Source organism: Cyrtonyx montezumae, unplaced genomic scaffold (assembly GCF_038088225.1).
Source record: "Cyrtonyx montezumae isolate F1298 unplaced genomic scaffold, pur_monq_1.0 scaffold_13, whole genome shotgun sequence".
Lineage (NCBI taxonomy): Eukaryota > Metazoa > Chordata > Aves > Galliformes > Odontophoridae > Cyrtonyx > Cyrtonyx montezumae.
The window spans coordinates 27441338-27467513 of NW_027071859.1; the positions used below are offsets into that span (position 1 = coordinate 27441338).

At 37.8% G+C, this 26176-nt stretch overlaps 1 protein-coding gene across 5 annotated transcripts in view; it reads left to right on the top strand.

Annotated features, from left to right (window-relative positions):
* Positions 1-26176, top strand: part of SMAP1 (small ArfGAP 1) — a 90537-nt gene that overhangs the window by 18859 nt on the left and 45502 nt on the right. For 3 of the 5 annotated variants that reach the window (XM_065730894.1, XM_065730895.1, XM_065730899.1), the window contains exons 2-5: positions 4318-4451; positions 5188-5273; positions 8266-8341; positions 23462-23539. In XM_065730894.1, the coding sequence (XP_065586966.1) occupies positions 4318-4451; positions 5188-5273; positions 8266-8341; positions 23462-23539 (374 nt within the window). The remainder of the gene's footprint in view (positions 1-4317; positions 4452-5187; positions 5274-8265; positions 8342-23461; positions 23540-26176) is intronic. The other 2 variants (XM_065730897.1, XM_065730898.1) reach the window with 1 other exon arrangement.

The following is a 26176-nucleotide window of genomic DNA, read 5'->3' on the forward strand; positions in this document are numbered from 1 at the left end:
TTAAAACCTATGTCAAACAGCATTTTGTGCTAACGTTGGTGAACTGGAGTTGTGCTGCATGATGGCAGTTCTTAGCAGGCAAGGTTGCTTTTCTACTGGGATGTAAAGGTGTTTCAAATTGCATAAAACGATGATCATCAAGATTCCTAATGCCCAGTCTTCATTTCTGAAGCCCGTTTTCTTATTCCAATACCAAAATATGGACAGCAGATAGAAGTAATTGCCCTAGAGAAAACTGGATGTGTTTTTGAGGAACCAAGGAGTAGAGAATGAGGAATGTTTCTATTAAGAGAAGAGTATTTTCTTTGTACAGTTGCAAGGATCCTGATTTCATACAGAATTACGAACAATTAATTTTCTTTTTTGAATCATTGCAACTTACTGTTGAGTATTCCTGATACAGGATGTTTTGCAGGGTACTGAGCAAAACTAACTGACATCAAGTACGTGCTCCTGAACATCAGTTGCTGCTGCTTTGCTTTTGACCCAAGGAGTTCTTGGTGTTCACCACCTGTTGTATTGCATATTCAACCTGTGTTCTGATGTCTGTGCAGAGGAATTTGTAACATCTTCTAACTTCTGCTTACAGTGGCCATCATTGACTTGCATAAGTTTTTATTTGAAATGTTTAATATTGCACATTTGTCTTTAGTCTGAAATAGAGAGATTACACGTATACACTTTTGTTTGACCTCAGGTTGCTTAGTGTTATTACACCACTGAGTTTGCTACTCTATTGCTTAAAAATGTTTTATTTCACTAAGTTATTTCATAAATAAAATTAATGTACTTGTGCGAATAAGCAAAACTATTCCTTTCCAGGAGAATAGTAACTGTTGTGTATTACGATTTTGCTGTTTGCTAACACAGTCTTGACTACCTTGCTTACGTTAGCAGTCTTTATCCTAATTTATTGTAATAGACTTCAGTCATGTAGAGCCCCCATTCTGGTCATGTCTTATCAGTGTGGAACTTACACACGTGGCATACAATAGCTGCAAAAGTCTGAGGAATAGGGAACTAGGCAGTTGGCCGAAAGAACAGTGTCTGGCTCAGAGGCTGATGAGATGTATCACTGTATATACCCTGTTGTATTTAAAAATAAATATAATATATTATAGTGGCAGTATAAACACCCTGAAGGGCAAAAGTTTGATACATTACAAATAAAAAATATGATGCATAGATACTACTGATAAATGTCTCCTGTAACACAATGAGAACTGGCTTTCTTCCTTACAGCCTGAGGGTTGGCCTTCCAGTTTTTCTCCACATGGGCAAGCTGTTGGGTGCACAGGACTTTGCTATATTTGTTTTTAAATTCTCGTGACTAGGTTAAGTACCTGCATAAACAAAGTTACGTTATCTGTAATGGAGTGGCTAAGGAAGTATATAGAGTAAGTCTTATGCAGTACTCAAATTTAGCTGAAACTTGATTGATATGTTGGGACAGATAGCCTGGAAACTCTGTTCTAGAGCACTAAAGCTAAAGTACTATGCATTGATGGTGGGGTTCACTTGTGCTATAGCTATGTATGTAGTCCTTGGTGGGGTGGGGGAAATGACAGATCAAGAGGTTGCTGGCTTCTGAGATGTTCTGAGGTGTATATTGCAAATAGCTTGACTTATAGCTCCTACCTAACAAGAGTTAGTTTCTCTTTAGAAGTACAGTTTGTCAAGTGTTAGTTTCAGTAATTGTTAGCTCTCTTGACCCCTGAAATCTAACTTTATGATGGTAGCTATTACTTCTAAAACTGCCAGTCTTCTTAATGCTTACGGTCTTAAAGGTCAGGCAATGGACATAAGGTAGTCTGACTTGCTGAGATCATGAACAAGACAAATTCAAAGCAAAATGCCTACCGAAAATGTTGCTAGTAAGTGGAAGGCCTTTTGCAGTAAAGACAGGGCTGTGTGAATGTGTGTTGGGATTTTGTACAGGAGTTTCAAAGAATGGAGGCTAACTGAAAGGAATTTTCTTCAAATGCTGGATAGTGCTTGTATGTTGCCAAGGCTCTTCCTTTCCTGTCTTTTCAACTAAGTAGGCTAAGGATGAACAGACAAGAAACTCAGATGCAACTGCTGACACTGTTGGACTCTTCCAAACCAGTGTTATGTTGAGCATTAAAAGCTCAAGGATAAGGGGAGCAAGCAGGGACGTTGGTGTTCATGGTGTTGCTTTCCAAAGCAGCTGTTACGCATGCTGAAGTCCTGCTTTGTAACAGGCAGCTAACCATCTTCCTGCTGATAAGAAATGAGTAAATCCCTTCTCCTGCTTTGCTTTTGTGCCCAGCTTTGATTTCACCTGCTTAATTGTCATTGTAAGTTTTCTTGCTTTCTCTTTACCTTCTTTCTGTCTCACAGAAGATAAGAGCGAGCAAGCAGCCCTGTATTGGGCTGTCTGTTGTGGACTGACTCCAGCAAATCCTAATCTAAAGATCAGGAGGAGGCATGATTTTCTAGGTCCAGGGAAAGTATTTGTATACTTTGTTAATTATTGTAACGCAAAGAGCTGCAGTTACAGTAGTGGTCTGGATGTGCATCTGTCCTACAAAGGGGGAGGATAATTTCTGTGAGCACTTACCATCTTTTTCAATGTGCTTTCCTGCTTCTGACAGTTAATTAATTACTTTATTCCTAAGTCTTCAGAACTAGATGGAGTTTAAACAGTGCCTTTAAGGCTGGTGGTGTTGAGAGGTGATATTAAGAAAGACATAAAATCACAGAATATCCTGAGTTAGAAGGGACCCAAGGATCACTGAGTCCAACCCCTGGCTCTACACAGCACCACCCAAAATCAAACCCTATGTCTGAGAGCGCTGTCCAAACGCTCCCTGAACACCCCAGCTCAGGGCCATGCCCACTGCCTGGGGCAGCCCGTTCCATGCCCCAGCTGCACCTCCCCTGACACAGCTCCATGCTTTTCCCTCAGGCCCTGTTGCTGTCACACAGAGCAGAGCTCAGCACTGCCCTTCTGCTCCCTGTGAGAGCTGCAGATACCATGAGGCCTCCCCTCAGCTCCTCTGCTCTGGGCTGAGCAAACCCAGGGACCTCAGCATCTACTTATACATGTTCCCCTCCAGACCCCTCATCATCTTTGTAGACCTCCATTGGATGCTCTATGATAGTTTTATGTAGTTCTCATGGTGCCCAAACCTCCACACAGTGCTCAAGTTGAGGCCACACAGAGCATAAGAGAGGCTATGCAGAGAGAGGACAGCCCCCCACCTGGCTGGTAGTGCTGGACGTCATGCGCCTCAGTGCATCCTCACCTCAGCCCTTTTGGCTGCCAGGGCACAATGCTGACTCACATTCATCTTGTCAGCCAGAACTCCCAAGATCCCTTTCCATAGGACTGCTTTCCAGCCTCTTGTTCCCCCAGTCTGTGCACATATCCAGTCTCTGTCCCAGGTGCATAATGCAGCACTTGCTCTTGTTAAAACTTCAAACGGTTGGTGATTGCCCAGCCTTCCATTTAGACAAGATCTCTCTGCAAGATATCTCCTTCCTCAAGGGAGTCAGCAGCTCCTCCTAACTTAATATCATCTGTAAAATTACTAAATATGCATTTGAGTCTTGCATCAGATAACTCATAAAAACATTAGAGAGAATATTAAAGAGCATTTGACTTGAAATTACTACTGTCAAATAACCCAGGTGGAGCTAGACTTGATATTCTTATAGATGTGTTTGAGATTTCAGGCTAGCATACTGTATGTAAGTCTGTCTCATCATGTAGTACAGCTGAGAAGCAATGGTAAAGTTCATAAGTCGTCTGGATGCTGGAATACATCTTGGGTATTTTGATCATTTGACTTTTTAAATGTCTGTATAATTGTTCCCTAAGACCTTGCATGGTAGTGTTGTGCAGTCCATGCGTATATGGGTATTAACGGATTTGTTTTGTTAATACAAGATTACTCTGCATTTAGTTTCAAGCTAGTTACAAATGCTTTTCTTAAGAGGTTTTTAATTGGAGAGAAAGGGGTATCTTCTACCAATTTTTGCTAATGTTTGCATTTGATGCATAGCCATAAAGTGTTGTTAGAAGTGTAAGCAAAATCTTACTACTCATAAGCCAACTTTTGAAAAGTTTTCTTGGGGTATGTTTGCCAGCTCACTGAAATGTTATCATATAACAGTTTTAAGTAGAAAGTAATAAATAAAATGGCTTGCCATAATAGCAGTAATTAGATGTCTCGGAGTAAGGCTGTCAGCCTTTATTCAGATGTCCTTTTGCTTAGAATAGAATAATACCAGAGAAAATCTTCAGTATATGGAATTTTGAAATTAACAAATATATTTCCACATTTCCTTTAGGTCCACGATGGGCTTCATGGAACACTGGCGTTTTTATTTGCATCAGATGTGCTGGAATACATCGAAATCTTGGGGTCCATATATCAAGGGTCAAATCCGTCAACTTGGACCAGTGGACACCAGAGCAAATACAGGTAAAATGCTGATGTGTTTTCAAACTGGAAGGAGTTCTAGGAATACTTTCTAAAGGATTGAGTTTGTCATGTTTTACAAGCAAAGTAGAGAGTCAGGAAGATACATGGTAATTTTCAAATGTTTTAGGGCAACTGTTCATGGAGATAACTTAATCCTCTGCACAGACAGGAAAATAGCATGGTCAAAAAAAGATACTTGTAGTTTTGAGGAGATGTATTTGAGTATTCTAACTTCCTTTCCCTTGCATCTTACAAATGTGATTCTATATTAATAAAGTATAGAATCATAGAATGGCATGCACTGAAAAGGACCTCAAAGTTCATCTAGTTTCAAACCCCCTGCTATGGGCAGGGTCACCAACCTCTTCTGTTTCTCTGTAAGATGAGTGTGTCCTTTGTAGTATATAGTACAAGAGATTTTTCAGGTTTCATTCTATGAGACTGAACAGATTTTAGTCTGCTGTAACCTATTCACAAATAGCTAATATATTATTTTAATTTTTTTGAATAATTTTGGTAGATAATTTGAACTCCTCTCAAGCATGGAGTCAGAAATACTCATGTTCATAAGAATCTTTGATATGCTGAATCAGTTTGAAAAGCTGAAGCTTAAGTGCAGTGATTATGGGACATTAAAGTTCTTTAAGACCCAGTGCACCATTTAATCACACCTTTAGCATTCTGAATGGAAGTATCACTTGTCATGAACTAACTGCTTTCTACAACCTTTCCTTAGTGCATGCAAGAAATGGGAAATACTAAAGCAAGACTACTTTATGAAGCAAATCTACCAGAGAACTTTCGAAGACCTCAAACAGATCAGTATCCTTTTTGCTTTAGTTTTCATGTTGAAATTATTTTAAATACAATTTAGATGTTATTACTATTTCAAGGAAATTCTCCATTTGGCAATTCATTATTTCACTGATATCAGCACGTAAGAAAAAGCAGAAGTTGGGAACGGTTCAGAAGAGGTTTAAATTGCTTCAGTTATAGCAAATCTGCTTTGCAGTGAGATTTGGCAAGCCTCATTTATTTTTACTGTCAGAAGAAGTTACTGCATAAATTCCACATATGTAGGAAGTTGGAGTGATACTAGAGAGCTCTCAGTTCTGTCTTTGTCTTGAATAACTGCCAACTAAAGTTAGAAGAATTTGAACAAGACATAATAAGCTGAATGTAATGTAAAATAAGTCATTGGATCTTACACAAGTGAAGTTCAGTTTTCTTTCTCTAGATTAATCACACTGTTTTCTGAAGTATGCACTCTGTGAACTGTGGGAGTACAAATGATTAGCATGGGAATTTCTGAATAAACCAGACATCTCTGACAGCTGCCACTTGTGCTGGTGTGTGTTTGTCGCCAGGTATCGGGAAGAGGAAGGTTGGAGTCAAAATTATCTGCCACAAATAAATTATTTTCTTTAAAAATGTTCTTTCTTGAATGTACAGAATCCATTATAAAACTTAGAATGATATTAGTTTAGATTTGTATTAGCTTTTCATTTAGTGATGGTACTGCATAGGCAGGATTTGTTTCACCTGATCTTACTGGAACTCTTAATTGTAATAAGATCCTAAACCCTACTGATATGTGAGCTACATAGCCCAGTAGTTTTCTAGCTTTAATTTCAGTCATAAGATTGAAATGCTCAGACTAAAGCTTACTTACAAGCTTGCTTGCTTGCTTGCTTACTTACGTACTTACAGCCTTGAAGATGTACATTTTGTGTGGCAGCTAACTTGAATTTACTGGTGTTATTGCAGAACTACTAATGCTGTACTTGAAGCTTTTGTTGCAAGTAAAGCCAAAAGTCGTTCTGTTGCACAGTAAATCTCAGGCAACTAAGATAATGATCAGTTTTGCTTTTTCAGGCTTATTTAAAACTTTTTATTGACACTGGTAAGATAATTATCTAGTCGTTTGTCAGTTTCTAAGTGGTGATTTGGTAAACTGAGCATTTTAATTTCGTATGTCCTCTTTATTAAAAAAATACACTACTGGGAAGGAGAATGCTGACATTTTCTGGTTTAACTCTCTTCCCTTCAATTTTAGCAGCTGTGTAGCTGCTTGACATTGGTGACATTTTTGATCTTTTGTTATCAATACAATATCATCATTGTCCTACAAGTATTCTTGTGAATATTTGTAATGTTCTGAATCATCTTTTGGGTGAATTATGAAAACCCATTGCTATATATTGATTGAATTGGCATATATTGTTCCATGTTGGTGTTTAACTTCCTGCAGTACTAGAAGGTATGCATACTTCTGCTTTCTAGGTAGTTGAAGGGAGATGTTCAGAAACCTAGCGGAGGGAAATATCTGATGAAAGACCCCCAGTCATTTCTACTCTACTGACCTTTCTGGGTCTTCTCTTGTGCCTGGCAGGAGACCTCTGGCCTAGAATTTAGCTCTGAGGATCATCTTGATGATTTGTATGCGGGCACTAGTTTCCTCCAGTTTGAAAGTGTTTTTGTTCCAAGAGCAGATTAAATCCTTTTTTCTGGTCTCTTCATTTTTCTTGCCTCTGAAATCAGATTTGGCATCTGTATTAAATCCTGCTAACAAGAGCACTGGAGGTTGCTGACCTAAGCAGAGTTTGTGATGGTTCAAAAATTCATGCATGCTGATGTCGGTTACCTTGAATAAAAATGTATCTCTCAAAATACACAACTGAATATCCCAGTGTAATAGCATCCTGAAAAAATAAACCTTGTGAAATTTGAAGGCTTCTGATTGTATTAATGTTTTTTAAATTCAGACTTCATAACTTGAAAATACCAAGTGTTCATTCTGAGAAACTGGTCATAAGACAAAAAACAAACAAATAAAGCACCAAAACTTGACGTGCTTGACAAAGTCAGTGTTCCATCTGAAAATATTAATTTTGGCAAATAGTTAAGACTTTTTCCTTAGAAATAATTAATCAAAGGTTTTCTATAATGATCAAGTTTTGAATATTTTCTGTCTACTTCTAAATTAATTGTGATTTAGTAGAGATATCCTGTAACCTCTCAGAAGTGTGCAGGGCAAAAAAAAGCATGGAAAAAAAATATTTTTTTTCTCTCGTTCTCACAGTTTACATATTGCAGTAAGTAATTTGTAATACAAATTGAAAATAAAATTTATAAGGTAATTCTATTTATCCTTAACTACATGAAAAGTTATGGGTATTGCATATTTTGTGTTTTCAGTTAAGCTGCAATTTGATTTTTACTTTGATTTAGGGCGAAATGTCAGTCCTTCAATATGGGTAAGAACCACATATATACAGCCATCTTAATACTGATATTTCAGAGTGCATGGGATACTCTTCAGAATGTGTTTTGTTTGGTTTTTTTTTTTTTGTTTTTTGTTTTGAAAAGACCTATGAAAAGGTAGGGGAACTGTTAGGTCATGGTTTGAACTGGTGATTGAGCACCTGGTGAAGGGGTGTGGCTGGCCAAGGCACATTGTTTGCACCTCTGCTCCCCACATGACAAGAAGGGGTGGATCCAAGGTGGAGCCATGCAGGGTTCATATAAGGGCTAGCCATTGAAGGAAGGGCAGACCATCTCTTTGGCCTTGACTGCCTTCTGAGAAGTTTATCCTTCTGATATTGTTTCATTACAAGATTAAGCTGGTTAATTTTCTGCAGTAGAAGAATGCATTATTTGAATGATGAAATAATAACTGTTTTCTGTAGAGTTGTTTCTGTTTTATTGTTTTAAAATGATTGAGTGAACAGAAACTGCTGCAGTTCTTCAATTTGAGTAATGTGTCAGCTTTCTAGGTTACTGGTGCTGTTTTCCTTAACCTAGCTATTTCCAGAGCTGTGGAATTTTTCATCAGGGATAAGTATGAAAAGAAGAAGTATTACGATAAAAATGCAGCTAATGCCTTCAATGTAAGTAAACAGTTTTGCTAAGAATTCTGTCACTTTTCTTACTTGAAAGTTATATGAAAGAAATACAGAAAACATTGCACGCATTAAAATGTCTTTTGTGGTAGGAAACTTTGTGGTATGGTGATAAATGTTTTGTTTTAATTTTTGTTGAAGTTCTATTCCTACATCCTTCAAGTACAACCCTACGTTGTCTTATTACATTTATCACAGCAAAGCATTATGGCCCAAGAAATAGCTTTCTTCAGAACTTCAGTATATTGTGGTGTTCTGCTCTTCCAGTGATGGATAGTTCTTTAACAGTATACTTGGGAGTTCTTTCTGTGCATCTCTTTCTGTGTTACAGGAATAAAATAGGATTACTGTTCTTGTTGACTTTCTTTCCTCATTCTTTGTAGTACCTTGATGAGAGATTTTAAAGTGTTCTGCATTCCTCTTCTGAGGGTCTTGTTGCTCTGGTAAATGCTAAAACCTTGCTTCCAGTAGGTGCACTGTAACAACAAAGAAGGGCAATAAGATCATACTGACTGTTCTATCAGATAGCTGTGCATTTCCTGCAGTAAGCTGATGAATGACTTTCTTGCAAAACGGTTTTGAGAATGTGTCATGGTTTATGTTATGATGTGGAATACCAGTACCAAAAATCATAAAACCATGACAGAATGTAAGCCCTTCTTAGAATCACCAAGGTTGGAAAAGACCACCAAGATCATCTAATTCAACTGTTCACCTACCTCCAATATTTCCCTGCTAAACTGTGTCCCTTAGTATAACATCTAAATGTTTTTTGAATGCCTCCAGGGATGGTGATTAACTACTTTTCTGGGCAGTCCATTCCTGCCTCCTGCTCCTCCAGGAGAATACCATGGGTGACAGTGCCAAAGGTTTTATTGAAGTTCAGGTAGACAATGTCAGCAGCCCTTCCTTCACCCATCATGGAGGTCACTCAATCATAAAAGGAGACCAGATTGGTCAAGCAGGACCTGCCTTTCATGAACCCATGCTGGCTGCACCTGATCCCCTGGTTGTCCTGTGCATGCTGTTTAATCTCACTCAAGATGATATTTATTGAAGTTTGGAGTCTTACTGGTTTTCTTGATACAGCTGTGTATGGGGTGTACAATCTAGTTAATACTTACTAGTTTTTATAAAGGTGTATGTGTGCTTAAACTCTTTTATGTCTGCTTTATTTAGGTAAGGCCTAACACAGAACTTATTAGTCAACCTGACTAGTGGACTTGTTAGAGAATGAGTATCAAGGTAGGAGTAGAGACTGGGTATTTATGCTGCCTGTGCCATCTGAGAAAGTGGATCTTTGAATGATATTTTTATCTGAGAATGTTTAGAACAGCCTACAAACTAGAGAATTTGATTTCATTAAGGCCTATTGAAATAGAGGGGAAATTACTTCACTTGAGCTATGGTTTGTATTTGACCTCCTGCATTGCACTATTTGCTGTTTACTTTGGTTCTGAAGTAGAAAATGAGAAGAATCATTTAAAATCATACTTGTTTAAAAGACTTGCAAGGTCTTCTTAAACAGCGAGCCTAGCTGTCTAGTATAGCAATCTACTTCTGCTTTAGTATATTTGAACGAGTAATTGGATTTTGCTCTTGGTACTGCAGAATAATACAAATTGTTTATTTGTCCTAGCATTAAGAATAGAATCCAGAAAAGCTGGAGAGATGAATGTTACTGCTGAGCGGGAAACAGTATTTTATTTCACCTTGCCTGGGTTTTTCTTTCATTGACTTTACGAAAGTGTGTAATTTGTCTGCTACAGGAACAAAATCTGATTATGAAATACTTGAACAGCAGATGAGCCCTGCAAATTCACACAAGTGTGGTGCTTGCCTCCCAACCTGATATTTGTTTTCATTGACTCTGTATTTCTCCCAGCCCAGATTTTTATGCACTTGTATTTCTGAGCGTGGTATACTATAGTTATCTTTGAGCCTTGGACTGACCAGAAAGAGAAGGAAAAGGTAGAGATGGGTGTTCTTATGGCATGTCCAATATGCTTGTCCTGGGTACGTTAGGCAGCAAAGAGGCACAGTGACAGAATGGGGTCAGTGGTGCAAACTGGAGCATAGGAAGTTCCATTTGAACATGAGGAAAAACCACTTTCACTGTGAGGGTGATGAGGAACAGTCTGCTCAGAGAGATTGTGGTGTCTGCTTCTCTGGAGATACTCAGGACTTGCCTGGACACCTTCCTGTGCAACCTACTATAGGGAACCTGTTTTAGAAGGGGATTGGACTCGATGATCTCTAGAGGTACCTTCTAATCCCTGTAATTCTGTGATGTGTGTGTATGTATATGTGTATGTGCATATATATATACATGCACATGCTGTCATTTCTGTGAGCAAGTAAAACAAGTGCCAAACCAGGCTCACTGGGCCTTGGGCTTGCTTTCCTTAATTCAGTAATTTTGCTGAAGTGGCACTGAAGACGACAAGGGTGGTGTTCCCGAGTCTGGTTCAAGGTGCTTGTGATAAAAGCTTAAAGTTGCAGAAAATTGTACATTTTAAGAAGCTCTGTCCAAAGCCATACGCTCTTTTTCTTAGATTAATTTTGACAAGATCATAAGCTTTTCAGGTTTGTCTCATAGTGCAGCGTCTGTGTTAATGTATTCTGCCTGTTGGAGTTAAGAGTATATATGTCAAGTTCAGTTCTCAGTCCCATGATGCTCAGGATTCTTGTATCCAAATGCTAATTAGATGAGGTGTCTTCTCTGACAAAACTGCTGTAATGCTGAATTTGGTTTTGAGAGGCCCTTGTTGTGGTAACAGAGTTACTTAGAGGCCAGCCCAGTAGGGCTTTCTAACATGCAGGCTCAAAATAAGCATGCATGAAAAGTCAGTGATGTTTTGTTTTTTTGTTTGTCAAGGAAACTGAAAAGCATTGCAGGATAAAGCTATGGTGCTACGTTTTATTGGCTAGTTACATTTTAAATAAAATAATGAATTCAGCAGAAATCAAATGGATTCAGCATTTTAAATGTTTCTGATTTTTGACTTTAAAATGTAATTTAAAATCACAATTACAATTCATGGATTTCAGTTTTCTGTACAGGGAATATTTGAAATGCTGATCTTTGTATCAACGCTCAGAACTAAATAAAGTGGTATGATTTACTCAGCTCTTTGGATTGCCAGTACCCAGTTGCTTGCTTTCTTGCTCAGACACTTACAGGCTTGAGAATTCAGAGCATGACATCATTTTGAACAGTGGGATGTGTGGTTTAGGGGCTGGTGGTGCTGGTTTGGTTTTGTTTGGCACTGGGCACAGTCTAATATCCATTAGGGCTCATTCTCAACTACAGTCTTAAGCTTTGTTCCTTGAGGAAAAAACTTGGAATGCTGCATGAGTGATAGGCCCAGGTTGTCTAAGTGAGGCAGTGGATCAGGTTAGGGAATTAAGGAGCTTACAAGGGTGATCATGCTGAGCTGATTCCTTTTCTTAAGTTTGTTTTCACATCTACTTCAGGTGAACTGAAAAAAAAAAAAAAAGGAACCCAAGTTCAGAATAAGCAGTGCAGTTTGAATAAAATTGTGTGTGTGTGTGTGGTGGGGGGGGGGTACAACAGAAAAGCCGGGAAAAAAAATCTTGAGAAAAACATGGTTAAAATCAATCTAGTAATTTAAAGAGTGAGATAATGTGGACAAGGTTTATGAGTGTCTTTTATTTTATTTTTTTTATATTTAAACTTAGAACTTTCTAATAACTCAAAATTTGGCACACTCGTTTGCTGCTTCATAATACTGCAATACAAGGAGGAAAAGATTTAGCAAAAAGATCTAACATTGCACTTGTATAAATAGTTTCCAGATTATTGATGTCTTGACTTTTTCATGGGTTGTTTTAATTTAACTACTGCTAAAGTTGCAGTATTCGGCTTTTTAAAGTTTTATTCTGATCAGTGCAAAGGGACAGTAAGTAAGTTACCCAGTGAAGCAAGTGTTTTACTTTTAGTGTAGTACTTTTAGTGGAAGTACCTTCAGACAGATATACTGTATATGACTATTGTAACATGCTGCTGAGTTTGCACAGCTGTGAGTTGTATCTTTTCTGGTGTATTCAGTTTTACAAAATCTGGTTCAATTCAGGTTATGACCAACAACTGTGGAACGATGCTGTAACTTCTGTTAAGTGCCAGGCAGCCCAATGCATATCAAACGTGATAAGCACAAGTTTTGTTTGCTTTTTTTTCTTAAATTTAGGTATAGTTTAGGGAAATGTAATTCTCAAGAAATCCTTTTAAGGCAGATGTGTTTTTTACTCACGGAAGCAATTACTTTTTAGCCAGCCCAAAGAATGGAAGGCTGTAACTTCTGAAAATATCATACAGTTATAATAATCTGTAAATGCTTACATACAATTACAGGGTTCTGATATTATGGCTATGACTTTGAAGACAGCTATCTGGTATTTATTGTATTTAGGAAAACATGCTTACTGTCAAAGTACATTCCTCTTAAGCAGTGTAGCCTGTGACAGTTAGGAATAGTATTTCTCAGGCCACTGCCTATGATAATTCTCTTACAACATCAATATGAGTCACATTGGTATAAAAGATGAACTCTTCTTTGTCAGAAAGTAGTTTGCATCATACTGTGGTGAGGCCTCGATCTGTCAAAACTACCAACCCACTGCTTATGCCAAGTCTCTCAGTCTGGCCAGCTACCTTCCTGTTTTGCTTTGATATGATGTAATTTTAAAACAGGACTTGATGTTTAATATGCTTTTTTTAATTAATGATTGAATTTGAAAAGAATTGAGGAATACAAGTAAAAATATGAAGTTATCTGTTACTAGGGTGTATATGTTATCTGTGTGCTGTGAAAACCACATGTGACTTAGCACTGCTAATAGCAAGCATTTTTTCGTACTGAATAATCACCTTGAGAACAGCAACAAGTTAACTGATTTGAGATACACCCAACATAATATTGGCCTCCTAGAACTTATTTTCTACCAAGACCTTATTTATTTATTTATTTATTTATTGTGTAGATAAATGTAACATACAGCATAGGATCTGTTAAAAAAAATCACAAAATGAAAGGATTAAGAGTCTTCATGACTGTGGTGATCTAAGGTATGGTACCACGGACATCTTGCTGTTGCATTATGCTGTGGTGTTTGACTTAACAGCTGAGGGCTTCCATCACTTCTGCCATGTATCAGAGATATCAGGTAATTGTGTGTGCTTAAACTTTTCATGCTAATATGAAACTGTTCATGAATAGCGTTCCACTTCAGACTTATTCCTGAGTTTCACTTTCAAGCATAGGCAGATCTTATATTCATATGTTGCTTTTGTACACAGCTGTGCAACAACTGAATGCTAAAGCATGTAGAGCAGTTCTTCCTCTTACAGTTCGAGTTTTAAAGACTATTGTGTAGTAAATCTGTTGTTCAATTTGAATTGCCATTAAACTTTTTGTTTCTTGTTTTTTCCTGTAGCACTTTTCAACCAGCACAGCTTGCAGTTCCATAGACACCCTTCCCCAAGAATCTGAACTTGGATGCTTAAATAAATGACCTGAAGGACTAACAGAATTGTTGTAGTAAACATAAGCGGTGCAAATGAAAGTTGAATCAGAGAAACGAGGCATACTGTGAGATAACAAGATACAAAGCTATTGTTATTTTTAGGACACTAAGCTGCCTTACTTACAGAGGATCCCTGTTACAGAAGAGGAGACTTGCATAGTACTAAAGCTGGGTACACAGAGAGGATTCCCTAATGGAAAAAATACTGTATGGGCACAGCAGCTGGCTGCTTTAACACCCTGAAGTTGTAGGGTTTTTTCTGCTTGGACTTTTCTCCTCTATTCCTCCCACCAGACCCTAGCACAATTGCAACAGTTTTGTTTCTTTAATTTTTTTTTTTTGCTTTTTTTTTTGTCTGGGTTATACTGGTGCACTTCTGGATAACTTATTCTCTTACTTTGTCATACTACTTCCAACTACTTTCAAGAAAGCCATAGATGTGTGCAGTGATGCAGGGACAGAAGAAACTTGATGAGAATTCCAGCTGAAGAGTGTAATTATCACAACCAGTGTGCTGCTTGTGCAAAGATGTTTTTCTTTTTTTTTAGTTATTATTTTTATTTCTTCTAGTGATATTTTCATTGTTGAAGCTATGCCAGATCAAGCTATTCTTGACTTTTAGGTCAGGTTCTCTTTCCTTTTTCTGTTACCTGTATTGCAGAAAACATGTTTAACTTAGACTTCCTACCAACATCAGCAGATGTAAGAGATGTTCAGTGACTTGAAAATGGAATGTATGCAGCTCATTAATAGAACTTCTGTTGAAAAATATCATAGTTTACTTAAAGCTAGTGGTCTTTTTAATTGAACTATCGCAACTTTTGATTGTTTCAAAATGTTTCTACGATACTGTAATGAGGTGATGCACAGCTTAGTTTGAAAACAGGATGAGTATGTTCTCAAGGACTTATTCAGAATTACAACAAATGCTAGAGGGCAGGCTGTTTGACCCGGGAAGGAGAGCATATTTAAAGCATTAATTTACTTTTGTGACTATCGAGACAAAGCACTTATTTGACAAGTGCACATTTTGGCTTTGGTTCTTTCCCTTGATTGTCTAACCAGTCTGAATACAAAGTACTTGAACCCAGAACTGAAAATTAGGAGATTTCTTCCAGACTAGGAAGTGATCTCTGAAAGCAGTTAGGAAATTAGCCTTAGAGTATTAGTAACTGTAGTTGTAAAACTTGAAAAGTTAGACTGCATTGCTTCTCTTCCATATTTGTATCCTAAGAAATAAGCATAATCTGCTTAACTAATGTGAAGGCAGTGTCTAGTTGTGTAGGAATATGAATATCATCTTTCTCAACAGGACAATTTAGACACTAAAGCTGCTTTTTTTCTTAATATTTCTTTCTAACTTCTGTCTAATCTTTAGTGTGTTTGTCACCAGTATCTGGAATGATGTCTGAGGTGGCAACAATGGGTAGAATTTGCTTGTTGTTAAGGAAAGGCATTACGGAAGATCAAAGCTCTTGATTAGTAGAGGTCTGAACAGAGCTCATGAAAGTACATTGTCAAGTTTGAAGCCACCGTATTGTCTATCTTTAACAAAAAAAAACAGAACCTCACTTTGATATTAAAAACAAACAAACAAAAAACCCAGCTTGAAATACTTGTTCAAACTCATTTATTTTTATACCTAGTGCAAAGATCCATATGACATACATGCAGGGTGGAAAAGAAGCAGTGAGATCTCTGTTGGTTGTATCTAAAGATAAACGATGTAGGTATTCTTGCAAAGAATCTCTGCAGTTTTTAATAAAAATACATATATCTTAAAAAAAAAAAAAATTCTCAGAATTCATATCAAAACTGCCTTATTCACAGTGGATAGCAAATCAGCTCAAGCTCATTCTGGGTACTTTCAGCCTCAGAAATAATGAACTGGCACGAAGTATTCTGCTATGTGTAGTGTGAATATGTTATCATGTACTGATGGTATTTTGAGAATAATAAACAAAATTTCTATATTTAAGAAAAGGTGTGAATTATGTATGCAGTAGAAGCTCTAAGAAACTCATGGAAAGAAAAGAATAATGGATCTACATTTTCCATGCTTTAAAACGCTATGTATAATTTAAGAAAGATGAAATTAGACAGGCAACTGGATAAAATGTGATGTGAATTTAAAGATTGTGATGACACATTTTCCTGAAAGTTATCTTAAAGGAGATAGATCAGTGCAGCAAGTGTATTGTGTAAAATATGCCATGTTGTCAATTTAAGATGGAAAAATTGTTGTGATAGGATGTGTGTAAAATAGTTGTAAAGTAGTTAGCATTGAGAAACATTCAGTCACTGGCTTGGAGAGAGATTACTGGTGGCTGAAAAAACAAACCATATCTGTCTCCCAATAGTACAAGAACCATAATGTTTTTCCTAAGTGGTTATGAAAAATTTTTGAATCAAGTAATAAGTATATTTGAAATTTACTAGTAAAGGTAGGCAGTAAAATGAAGTACAATAATACCATACAAGAATTGTGGTTTCAAGGCAAGGATAGTGGAAAGTGGGATAAAATTGTTTGTTCTGTCACACTGTTAGAATGATTCTGTGATTTAAGAATCACAGAATAGCTGAAGCTAGGAAGAACCCCTGGAGATCATCCAACCTGCTCAAAGCAGGACAACTAGAAAAGTATACTTACAAATGCATTCACTTACGTTTTGAGAATCTTGAGGGATGGAGAGTCTACAACTTCTCATGGCAGCTTGTTCGAATACTCAACAACTTTTATATTTAAAAAGTTTGATTCAATTCAATTGAATTTCCTTTGATTCTATTTGATCAGTATCTCTTGGTCTTTCTCCCCCAGCATGGAGTTCTTGCTTCCCCAGATGCAGGACTTGGTGCTCCCCTTTGAATTCCACGTGGTTCCTGTTGGGCTGTCCTGCCAGTGTTGCTTTGAATGGCAGTATGCCTAGTTACTGCATCTACCCCTCCTCCTGGTTTTCTGTCATCGTCAGACTTGATATGATGGGCTGTCCACTGTGCAGATCATCAGTGAAGCAGTTAAACAGGCTTGGCCCTAGAATCACCACCTGAGTATGCTGCTACTGATTGGCCTTGAACTTGGAATTTGCCCAGCAGTGGTTAAGAGGGTGATTTGATGTAAGAAGCAGGGTCTTAATTTCCCCACTTCTATAAGGAGCCAGGTACTTTCTGTGAGGAGTAAACACGGGTGGACTGACTTAGCTACAAGTTACAGTATCAGTGCAGGCAAAAATTCTGCCAAAGCTGAAATCCATAGTGTGACAATTGCTAGGTCAGTGTCAAATCATGAAAATGCGCATCATCTTGGTATGCAGTGGAGCAGGTGTTGCCACTTTGGAGAAGAAAGGTGTTGTTCTGAAGTCTTGGGAAGCTCTATTAAAGACAGTTTTCACCGGAACAAATGCAGATAGAAAACATCTGTTAGACTGGATAGGGAAATGGACTGCACTTGAATAAGAGATTAAAAGCATCTGTTTCTCAGTTGTCAGCCCTTAATTAAGCTATGGTGATTCTCTGTAACATCCCAAAATGTGGACGTCTAAAGGAGAAGCTAAGTAACCACCCAGAGTTGGAAACAATAAGTATGGATTCTTCTTAGAATTGTAAAATATATTTACATTAAAAATATTCATTAAAACTATATATAGCATCAAAATCAAATGCTGTTTAAAAAACCCTCCCAAAGCATTTGCTGTATATCTACTAAATGGAAATGTTATGAATGCCTATACTTGTGCACATGTACAGAGCTACAGCTAGGTTTTGCACAAACCTCATTGTATTCCTGAAATGAGATATGAGCACCCTGAGAAGAATAGGGGAGGGATGAGGACATTCAAAATGCTGACTGCACAATAGTACTGGGAAAAGTGAGCTACTGCAGTATTTGTTAAATGTGGGTCATTGCATTTTTTTTTTTGTAGTGTTTGTCTAGCAATCAGAGCTCAGAATCACAGAATTGTAGGGGTTGGAAGGGACCTCCAGAGATCATCAAGTCCAACGCCTGTATATCAGTGATAACCTGTTAGGTTAATGAACTTCTGCAGATATTGAGACTTGTAATAGTGCCTCAGCATTTGTATAGTGCTTTCAATATTTCAAGAGTAGACCTTTAAAAATGGTAAGCAATTGGTTGTGTGTATGTGCGTTTATTACAAGCCTGTAGTTGATACGGCTTTAAAACAAAATAAGAATTTAATTTTGTCAGCATGCATTGGAGAGGTACTGTAATAAAGACGATGGAAAGCATATCTAGTAGCTGAACTTAAAATCTAACAAATGAGCATAGAGTAGACCCCTTGATTTAGATTGTTTCCCTGTAAATTGTGTGCGTTTAAATTGGCCACTCGAGGGCACCTTTGTACTTGGTTCAGCTCCTAACTTCATGAATATATTGACCTGGTTTCATAATGTACTCATTCTTAATCTCTTGAATCTTTTGAATGATAGCACTGTAAATTCCGTATTTAATGGAAGCTGTATGCAGGTTTTTAAAGTGTCAGCTTAAACTCTTTAAGAAAAGGCTAGGTAGCAAAATGCAGTACATCAAGAGCTAGGTGTTAGAAAAACTAAAAATAAAAATTCACGACAACTTCTAATACTTTGACCTTAGCACCAGTTCATGTTTGCATGAGCTACCTGAAAGGATGTTGTGTTGAGGTGGGAGTCTGCTGCTTCTTCTAGGTAACTAGCAATGGGACAAGAGGGAAAGGCTTCAAGTTGTGCCAGGGAGGTTCAGGAAGGAATTTTTCCATAAGAGTGGCCAAGCACTGTAACGCTGTGCTTAGGGACATGGTGGAGTCCTCTTCCCTGGTGGTGTTCAATAAATGTGTGGACATGATACTTATGGACTTAGTTCAGTGTTCACTAGTAGTGGTAGGTAGGCAGTCGTACTGGATAATTTTAGAGGTATTTTCCAACCTTGGTGATTCTGTGTTTGTTACCTACCATCAAATACATTAATAAAAAATTAACTACAGTAAAATCGTTGGTTGGTTTTTGTGTCTGTTCTTGATAGCTTCATTTAGTGTTTTTATATCTTACTTTTTGCTGAAATAGTATCTGGTGAATAGCCTACATCAAGGCCATCAGGCCAAATGATGTTTGCACTGATGCTTCTACATAAACGAGTGAAATAGTTAATGTCTGGATGGTGTCATTACGTGATTACGTGATTCTGTGACCTGGTAAGGAGGCCAGAGAATTGGAGCAATGTTACAAACTTGCAGATCCATTCTTTTCTGTTCCTACTTTATTTTATTTTATGAATCAGAGTCTCTTAAAGATCATAGGTGAAAGTGAGGTCTTACATAATATGTATGTATTCTCTTGTTCTGCACTGAATGTTAACGCTTTGAAAGTCTGTACTGAGTTTTGTTGTGCAAAAGTCATTTTTGCTATATCAGCTATCCCAAAACAAAGAGATTCAAAAATTGCTAAAGTTAAATGACTACAAGTTTTTGGTCTCAAAGTCGATTGAGAGTTTATGATCTTAAGAGTATAAATACAGAGACTTAATAAAGAGCTCTGCACTTCATTTCCTCCTTTAGCCAATCCTGACTTAATTCTTCATCAAAAGTCCAAACTATTCTTCTATCAAAAAAATAAATGAAATATTCAGATGATGGTTGCCTTTTCACAAGAAGTTTTTAATGCACACAATCACATATTTATTCTTAGAAGCGTGTGTAGATGGTTGTAGGAGTTGCCATAGGTTTTGTCTTTCACTTTGAAGTGCCAGTAATCAGCTTTTGTTCTCAGCATTCCAGAGCACTGTGCTAGCATATGTTGTTGGAGGGTATCACTGTGTGCTTCTTGACTTGAATTCTGGAAAATGGCTAGAAACCATGTGGGTTTTTTGTGTATAGAAATCTCGAGATTTGTTGCTTTATACACATGATCACAAGTGGGAGAGTTTTGGGTCATTTATCTTTAAATAGCCATGGTGACAAATCTCACCTGTCCCAGTGTCTTTTCCTGTCTTTTCCTTCTCCTGCTGTCTGCTCTTCAGATTTGTGTCAGCATTAGCCTGTATTTTCAAAAAGTGTTGGTTTTGGAGTTTAAGAACTGGAAGATCAGAAAAGTGATAACAAAAGCATTGCTGTGGAATAGTAGTTTTGCCAAGCAGATTGTTTTTGCTGCTCAGAAGAGGGCGTATCTGCTTGTGAACAACAGTTATTTGCTTTAAGGTGCTCTAACTTGCTCTCAGGCATGGAGTTGATCTTCTCGATCCTTCTGGTCGGTCTTACAGAAACAAGGCAGTATCAAGATAAATAGTATTGATAAATACCAACTGGAAAACACATGCATTACTTTGAGAGGGGATTACGTAGTGTTCCTTTGCAATTACCTCAGTCTACTAAAAAGTTTTTAAATTTATTATTAAAGACCTTGGTTGGCAGTCTTGAGTAACTATCAGCTATAAGTGTTTAAGGTGCATTTATGGCTTTCAGTTCATGAAAGGCAGACATGCTAGCATGAAATGCAGCATGTTTTGGGACTGAGTGTGTGTACCTGTCCCAAGCGGCTGGATCTGGGAGTTAGTTTCCACCTTGGTGCTCCCACTGCTGACTGCCCAACAGGTGTTATTGCAGACACTGAAGTAGGTCACTGAGCATATGCATTCTTAGTTAGTCAAGTGAGATTCATTAGGTTGCTAACAAACTGTGATGGCTTTATGAGGTGCCTTATCACGGTAATAATTTTAAAAACAAAGATTGACCACAAGACAGCAACACACAACTTGTCAGTAACTGCTTCTCGTGAGTGTTTTGCTTCTTCTGTCTGATGTGGCCTATAGTGGCCAGGGCTGTCTCAGTGATGCAGATGGCATGGAGAAGCTGTTCATGCCAACTTTGAATGGTCAGTCTGTCTTTTTGCAGCTAAGACATCGGGATAGTGTTGGAGCTATTTAGGAATTATTTATAGTATTAAAAATTATCGGTGAGCTTTTTGCTGTACCTAATATCTTTAAGGTGTACTCAGGTTTGAAAAGAATATGCTACAACTTTTCGAAGTAATAGTTGGGATGGAAAATCTGTGATGTTTATTGAGATCTCAGAATATCAAGCAACTTCAGTGACTTGCTAAAACGTAGTATGTGGGTTAGTTTGAGTAAAGGAGCATTTTGAAAACTGAAAACCAAGTACTGGATGGTCTGAAGTTTCTCTTTGTGCTTAAAGACTATATTAGCATCTGAAAAAAATGCTATATATTATACTAGTCAAAATTCATAATCACAAGGTAATTAAAATATTCTCACATTGCAGCATTATTACAGTCCTCATTTGTATTTGGTACAGTTCTGGTATGTAGACATGACACAGTGAAACACCTGGGTGTGGACAAGGACCATAATAGCTGGAACTACTGGGACTTGATGCTACCTGGTTTGCTTTTCCTCTCTGTAAGGCTCATCTGCATCTCTGGCTTGACTGGGCTGCTCTGAGTTCGGGAGCTAGCTCGCTCAGTGCCAGCTGGGAGCAAGATGCTGGACAGCTGTCCATGAGACATTCCCAATGCGAGTAATCCTCCAGGCTTTTCTGATAGCCTGATCAACTCCACAATGGACTGTATCAGTCTGTCTTTTAATTCTGTTTTATGCTTAGCTTTATCCAGCCACTCAATTTAACTTGATTGGTTTTTTTTCATTCAGATGTCCTTATCTGGTGCAGTAAAACAGATAACAAATTTAACATGATGCCATGGTGATAAAAACTGTTCAGCAGACCAAACTCCTGCCATTACTTTCATTACATAAATTTAATCAGTTCTTTATATGTTGTGTCTTAGAGATTACATTCAGTCATATACCTTCTGTACTCCTGCTGAGTTGAATACCTGCATATGTCTGGCATGCATTAAAGTGCTGGAGTTTAGCCTGAAGTGACTGCAGTTCTGTGGTGTATCTTCAAATGTCGTTTTTGTTTTTCTCACCTTATACATCCTATTTGTAGCACAGACTGCAACTCCTTTTCTCTGACTGCCTGCTTACAAGCTTGTATGCTGCTTCTCTTTTGATTTGCAAAGCTACAGTAATTTCAGGCCTTCATAGGGTAACCTTATCCTGGATTAGATACTCCCTTAGTGTATGAGGATGATATTCAGATTGAGAAGGACTATTACAGAAGCATGGAAATGCGACACAGATGTCTCTAGTGCTAGTTTCACTCCAGTCCCCAAATGAAATTTTGCTCCTCTAGTTCTCTGTGGTGAACTCACAGCAGTTACCTGCTGGTCAGCTGCAAGAGCTGTCAGACTTAAATTCTCTAGTATCTGAAGAATACAGAAGAACGTTGAAAAAGCAAAAATCCTACCTGATCTTCACAAATAACAGCTAAGATGTTCCACTATCACAATTTCATTCATTTGAATTTAATTGAAATCTTGGTAAGGAATATGCTATTACAGCTCATTGTTTAGTGTACGTATGTAGATCACTGTGAAAGTAATGTCTCCTATTTATTTCCATGGAGATTACAACAAAAATATGAAGAGCATAGCAGCACTACATGACAGTGCAAATTTTCAGTCACAAAACTCTATTTTTCAATATTGTCACCACCATTAGCTGTGGTTTTTTTTGCTACTGATGAACAAAAGCCTGCACTCAGTGCTCATAAAAATCTCTTTGGCCATCCAGAACACAGCTTGCCTTTCTCATCTTTGTCACTACTGTTGTAATGTACCATCTATGTTTTCACTGTGCTCACAGCTGCTGTTTGGTCTCCATAAATGTTCAGCAAGCATTGATTAATGTCAGTGGGTGCCATTTTTTCTTCATGGAGGAATTCGTAACACACCTTTGCTTCATGCACACTTGTGTGTCACATGCCATGTTGTCAGACTGCCCCTCTGCTGCCATCTGTCACACAGCAACAATGTGGAACAGAATAAGGCAGGAAGGTTCAACCTCTACTGCCAAACCACCAACATTCACTTCCAGTGTTGTGGGCCAGCATAGTAAAATAGCAGGCATTGCTTTTTGGGCAGCCCTCATAGCTGCCTGACTATTGTCTGACATCTTGATTTGCTTACAGTGTGGTGTAATCAGAACAAACAGGATCCCTACAGCAACTGAATGCTATGGTGTAAGAAACTGCTTTGTTGCAGCTGTTGTATCCAGAACTGTTTATATAACCTATGGATTTAAATACAGCAAATTTAAAAGTGAGAAGGATTCTGTTCCGTATTTCTGTAGGTTAAATCTGTTTTAATAAAAAAACAGGCTATGCGTAGCTACTGAGTTTGAGGAAGAGTGGATGAACCCTAACTATTTTAGGCCTGTGACGTGATTTTATCCAGAATGGTTTGCTTGTATGCTGTTCCAGTGAATTCTGTTGTCAGTCATTCTTGCTTGACAGATTTCCTTTAGAAATGACGCAGATAAAACTTAAAATAAATGCAAATACTCTGTCTTCTTTTGCTTCTTCTGTGTTGTATGGGTTTTTTCCACACTTTAAAAATCACTGAAAAAAAGCAAAAGTCACATCTTATAAGCCTCTCCATCCCTTTCCTAACTTTTCTTGCTTATTTTCTTTCTTGCTTCCTTCCTGTTTTGCACAGATATCCTCTTCTGATACTGCTCAGCCTTTGGCATCCTCTCCTTCTCTCCAGGCTGCTGCTGAGAAGAGCAAAGTGGAGGTATATTGTTTTTTTTCTGGTGCACCACATTATCTAATCTGCTGCTTTGCACAAGTGTTTGCACTGTTATAATGTCACGGAGTTAACTAGAGAATTTGAATTGTTAATAATCATTCAGGTGTTCTCCCCTGACTTCCAGGGCTGGGCAAATCAGAGGAACTGATACAGTGGGACAAAACAGCATGAGTGATGTGCTGACATTTACGTGTTGAAATGCTGGTTCCAACTCTAGTTGGTGTCTCAGAGCTGTGTGGAAACAATTCATTTCAAAGTAAGGGTTAAGTACTTCATCCTTTCTCTTCAGGAAGAACTTTTTATGTCTTTTCTATATTACTTGTTTCAGAATCATCAGTTATTATTCCAGGGATTTACTTCAGTCTCCTTGGAGATAAGTGTTACTAAATTAATTCTGTATTTCTTTTAACTCACTGTTACATTATCCCTTCTACCTGAGGTGTGTGTACATGTACTAAAATTCCATTTAATGTTTAGAAAGGCCTTCAAAAATTTTCACAAACAAGTAGGGGATGTGGCATCGTCTACATGAACTTTCAGAAAATGTTACAATGGGTAATAAGAATCAAACACTTCAGTATTGGGTTCTTCTGTGTAAACACTTCACTTAAAGTAGAGGATGTATACAGCATATGAAAAAGTTTCGGTCTAAACATAAACTGTACTTTTTCTTCTAGTTATAGCAAATATGACCAGATGTTATAAACAATTTTAGTTCAGTTATTTTTAACATTAATTAAAATCTGACTTAGTGTCGTAGACTAGACCACAAGCCTTTGTGAATCTGACATGCTTTTTAAGATGTAGCAGGGATCTCAGCAGCAACTTTATAATTAAAACTCACTGTTAATTTCTCAACCTTCTCTTTTGCATTCAAATTTTTAAGTTCTGCTGTATAGCTTATCATGCTGTACTGCTGGAAACAAATTTTGGGGAAAAAGAAAAGATTATTGCTAGCAGTATAATTTCGTTTAATGGTCTTGATAGTGCTTTTTGACTAAAATTGCAAGTAATGAAACACTTGAGTTGAAGTTCTGGCATGGGTACACCTTCTGAGAAATGTTTTTATTTAGTCTTAATTCATTTTTATCTAAGGGAGCTGAAGTAGAAATCTTGTATATTGAACTTGTGAAGTGTGAAGATGAAGGAGTTAGAGGTTTTTAAGTCTGCATCAGAAAAGAAGTGTGTGAAAATAAAGTCTGTGGGGATTGAAAAAGATCCTTGTAGGATCTGTGAGGTGAGAAGCACTGATGAACGGTTTGTCTGTGCATCTCCAATCCAGTTTGGGCTGTGCTGAGAGGCATTTCTTATTTGTGCTTTGTTGCTTTTGTGGTGTGTTTGCCCTTTAAAACTTACTGTAAGCCTTCTTTTTTTTTCTTGAAATACAAAGAATTTAAGTTTCCTGATCTTTTTTTTTTAACATCCAGAAGCGAGGGTTCTCTAGCAAAATATATTTAACAATTACTTATGTTAAAGTCGAAATCAAACATCTTGAATATAATATGCAAAAAACCTATAACTGTGTTCACTTGAACATATTCTAGAAAACTAGCATTGTATTTGGGAAGGAAGTGTGCTGCTATGATACCTAGAACGATATTCTCCAGTGGGAGAGAAGACAAATAGTTGTCTAAGATATAGAAGAGAATATAGGAGAGGAGATCAAGTGTACTTAAGTTATTGAACTTGAGAAAGTAGGGAGGGATGAAAGGGATAGACAACTTCTGGAAAAAGTATTGTCCTGCAGTGTATGTGTGTGATTACAGTCACAACATTTGGGGAGTGTTTAGAATTCGAGTTGATATTAGGATCCATGATACAGTAATGAAAGAAGGACTGAGGTATTGGTGCTGTGGTTGCTGTGAGGCCTCAGTTGGTTTCACCTTGTGGGAGAACTCGCACAGATTCTCTTCTTCCCTCTTCACATCCCTGAGTGGCAGACAGTGGCTCCTGTTCTGATGCCCAAAAAGACCCCATCTTCTGTATGTTAGGAGCTGGAGCCTAGAGGAGTGTTCTGTGCTGTTCTTCAGTTGTATTAGACCTGTGTAGTTTTGAATTGATTGGGACATGACTTCTGTAGTGTTGCTATGTTTCTTTCAAAGCAAAGGGATCTCTTCTTTTCTTTCTTGATCAAGCTATTGTCATATGACTCACTGAGTTTCTCATATGGCCAGAGTCAACTTTCTGCATGCAAGAGTATTGTGTTTCTAACACTACTCCATCAGCCTTTAAAAACTGGTAACTTTCTGCAGAAAGGTTAAGGTTATGTGTGTGTTACCTTACAGTTCTTTGGTCAGGCTGGAAACTGTACTAATACTGAGAGAGATTATCAGTCCATGGATTATCTCCACTCCTTCCATGGCAGATGCCAGAAATCCTCTTTCCTTTCTACACCTCGCTACTCGATCTTTTGATTACCCATTGCCACCTTACTTAAAGGATGGAACAAAAGAACTGCATAACTGAAACTGGAGGTTTCAGAACTTCCTTCTGTAACTTGGACCTCATGATGGGAGGTGTTCCTGAATCCAGCATAACCTAAACTATGGAAAGTTTAACTGTTGCTGTGTCTTCCATGAAATTTTCTAATTGTCCTTCAACCCATGTCAGCTCCTAGCAACT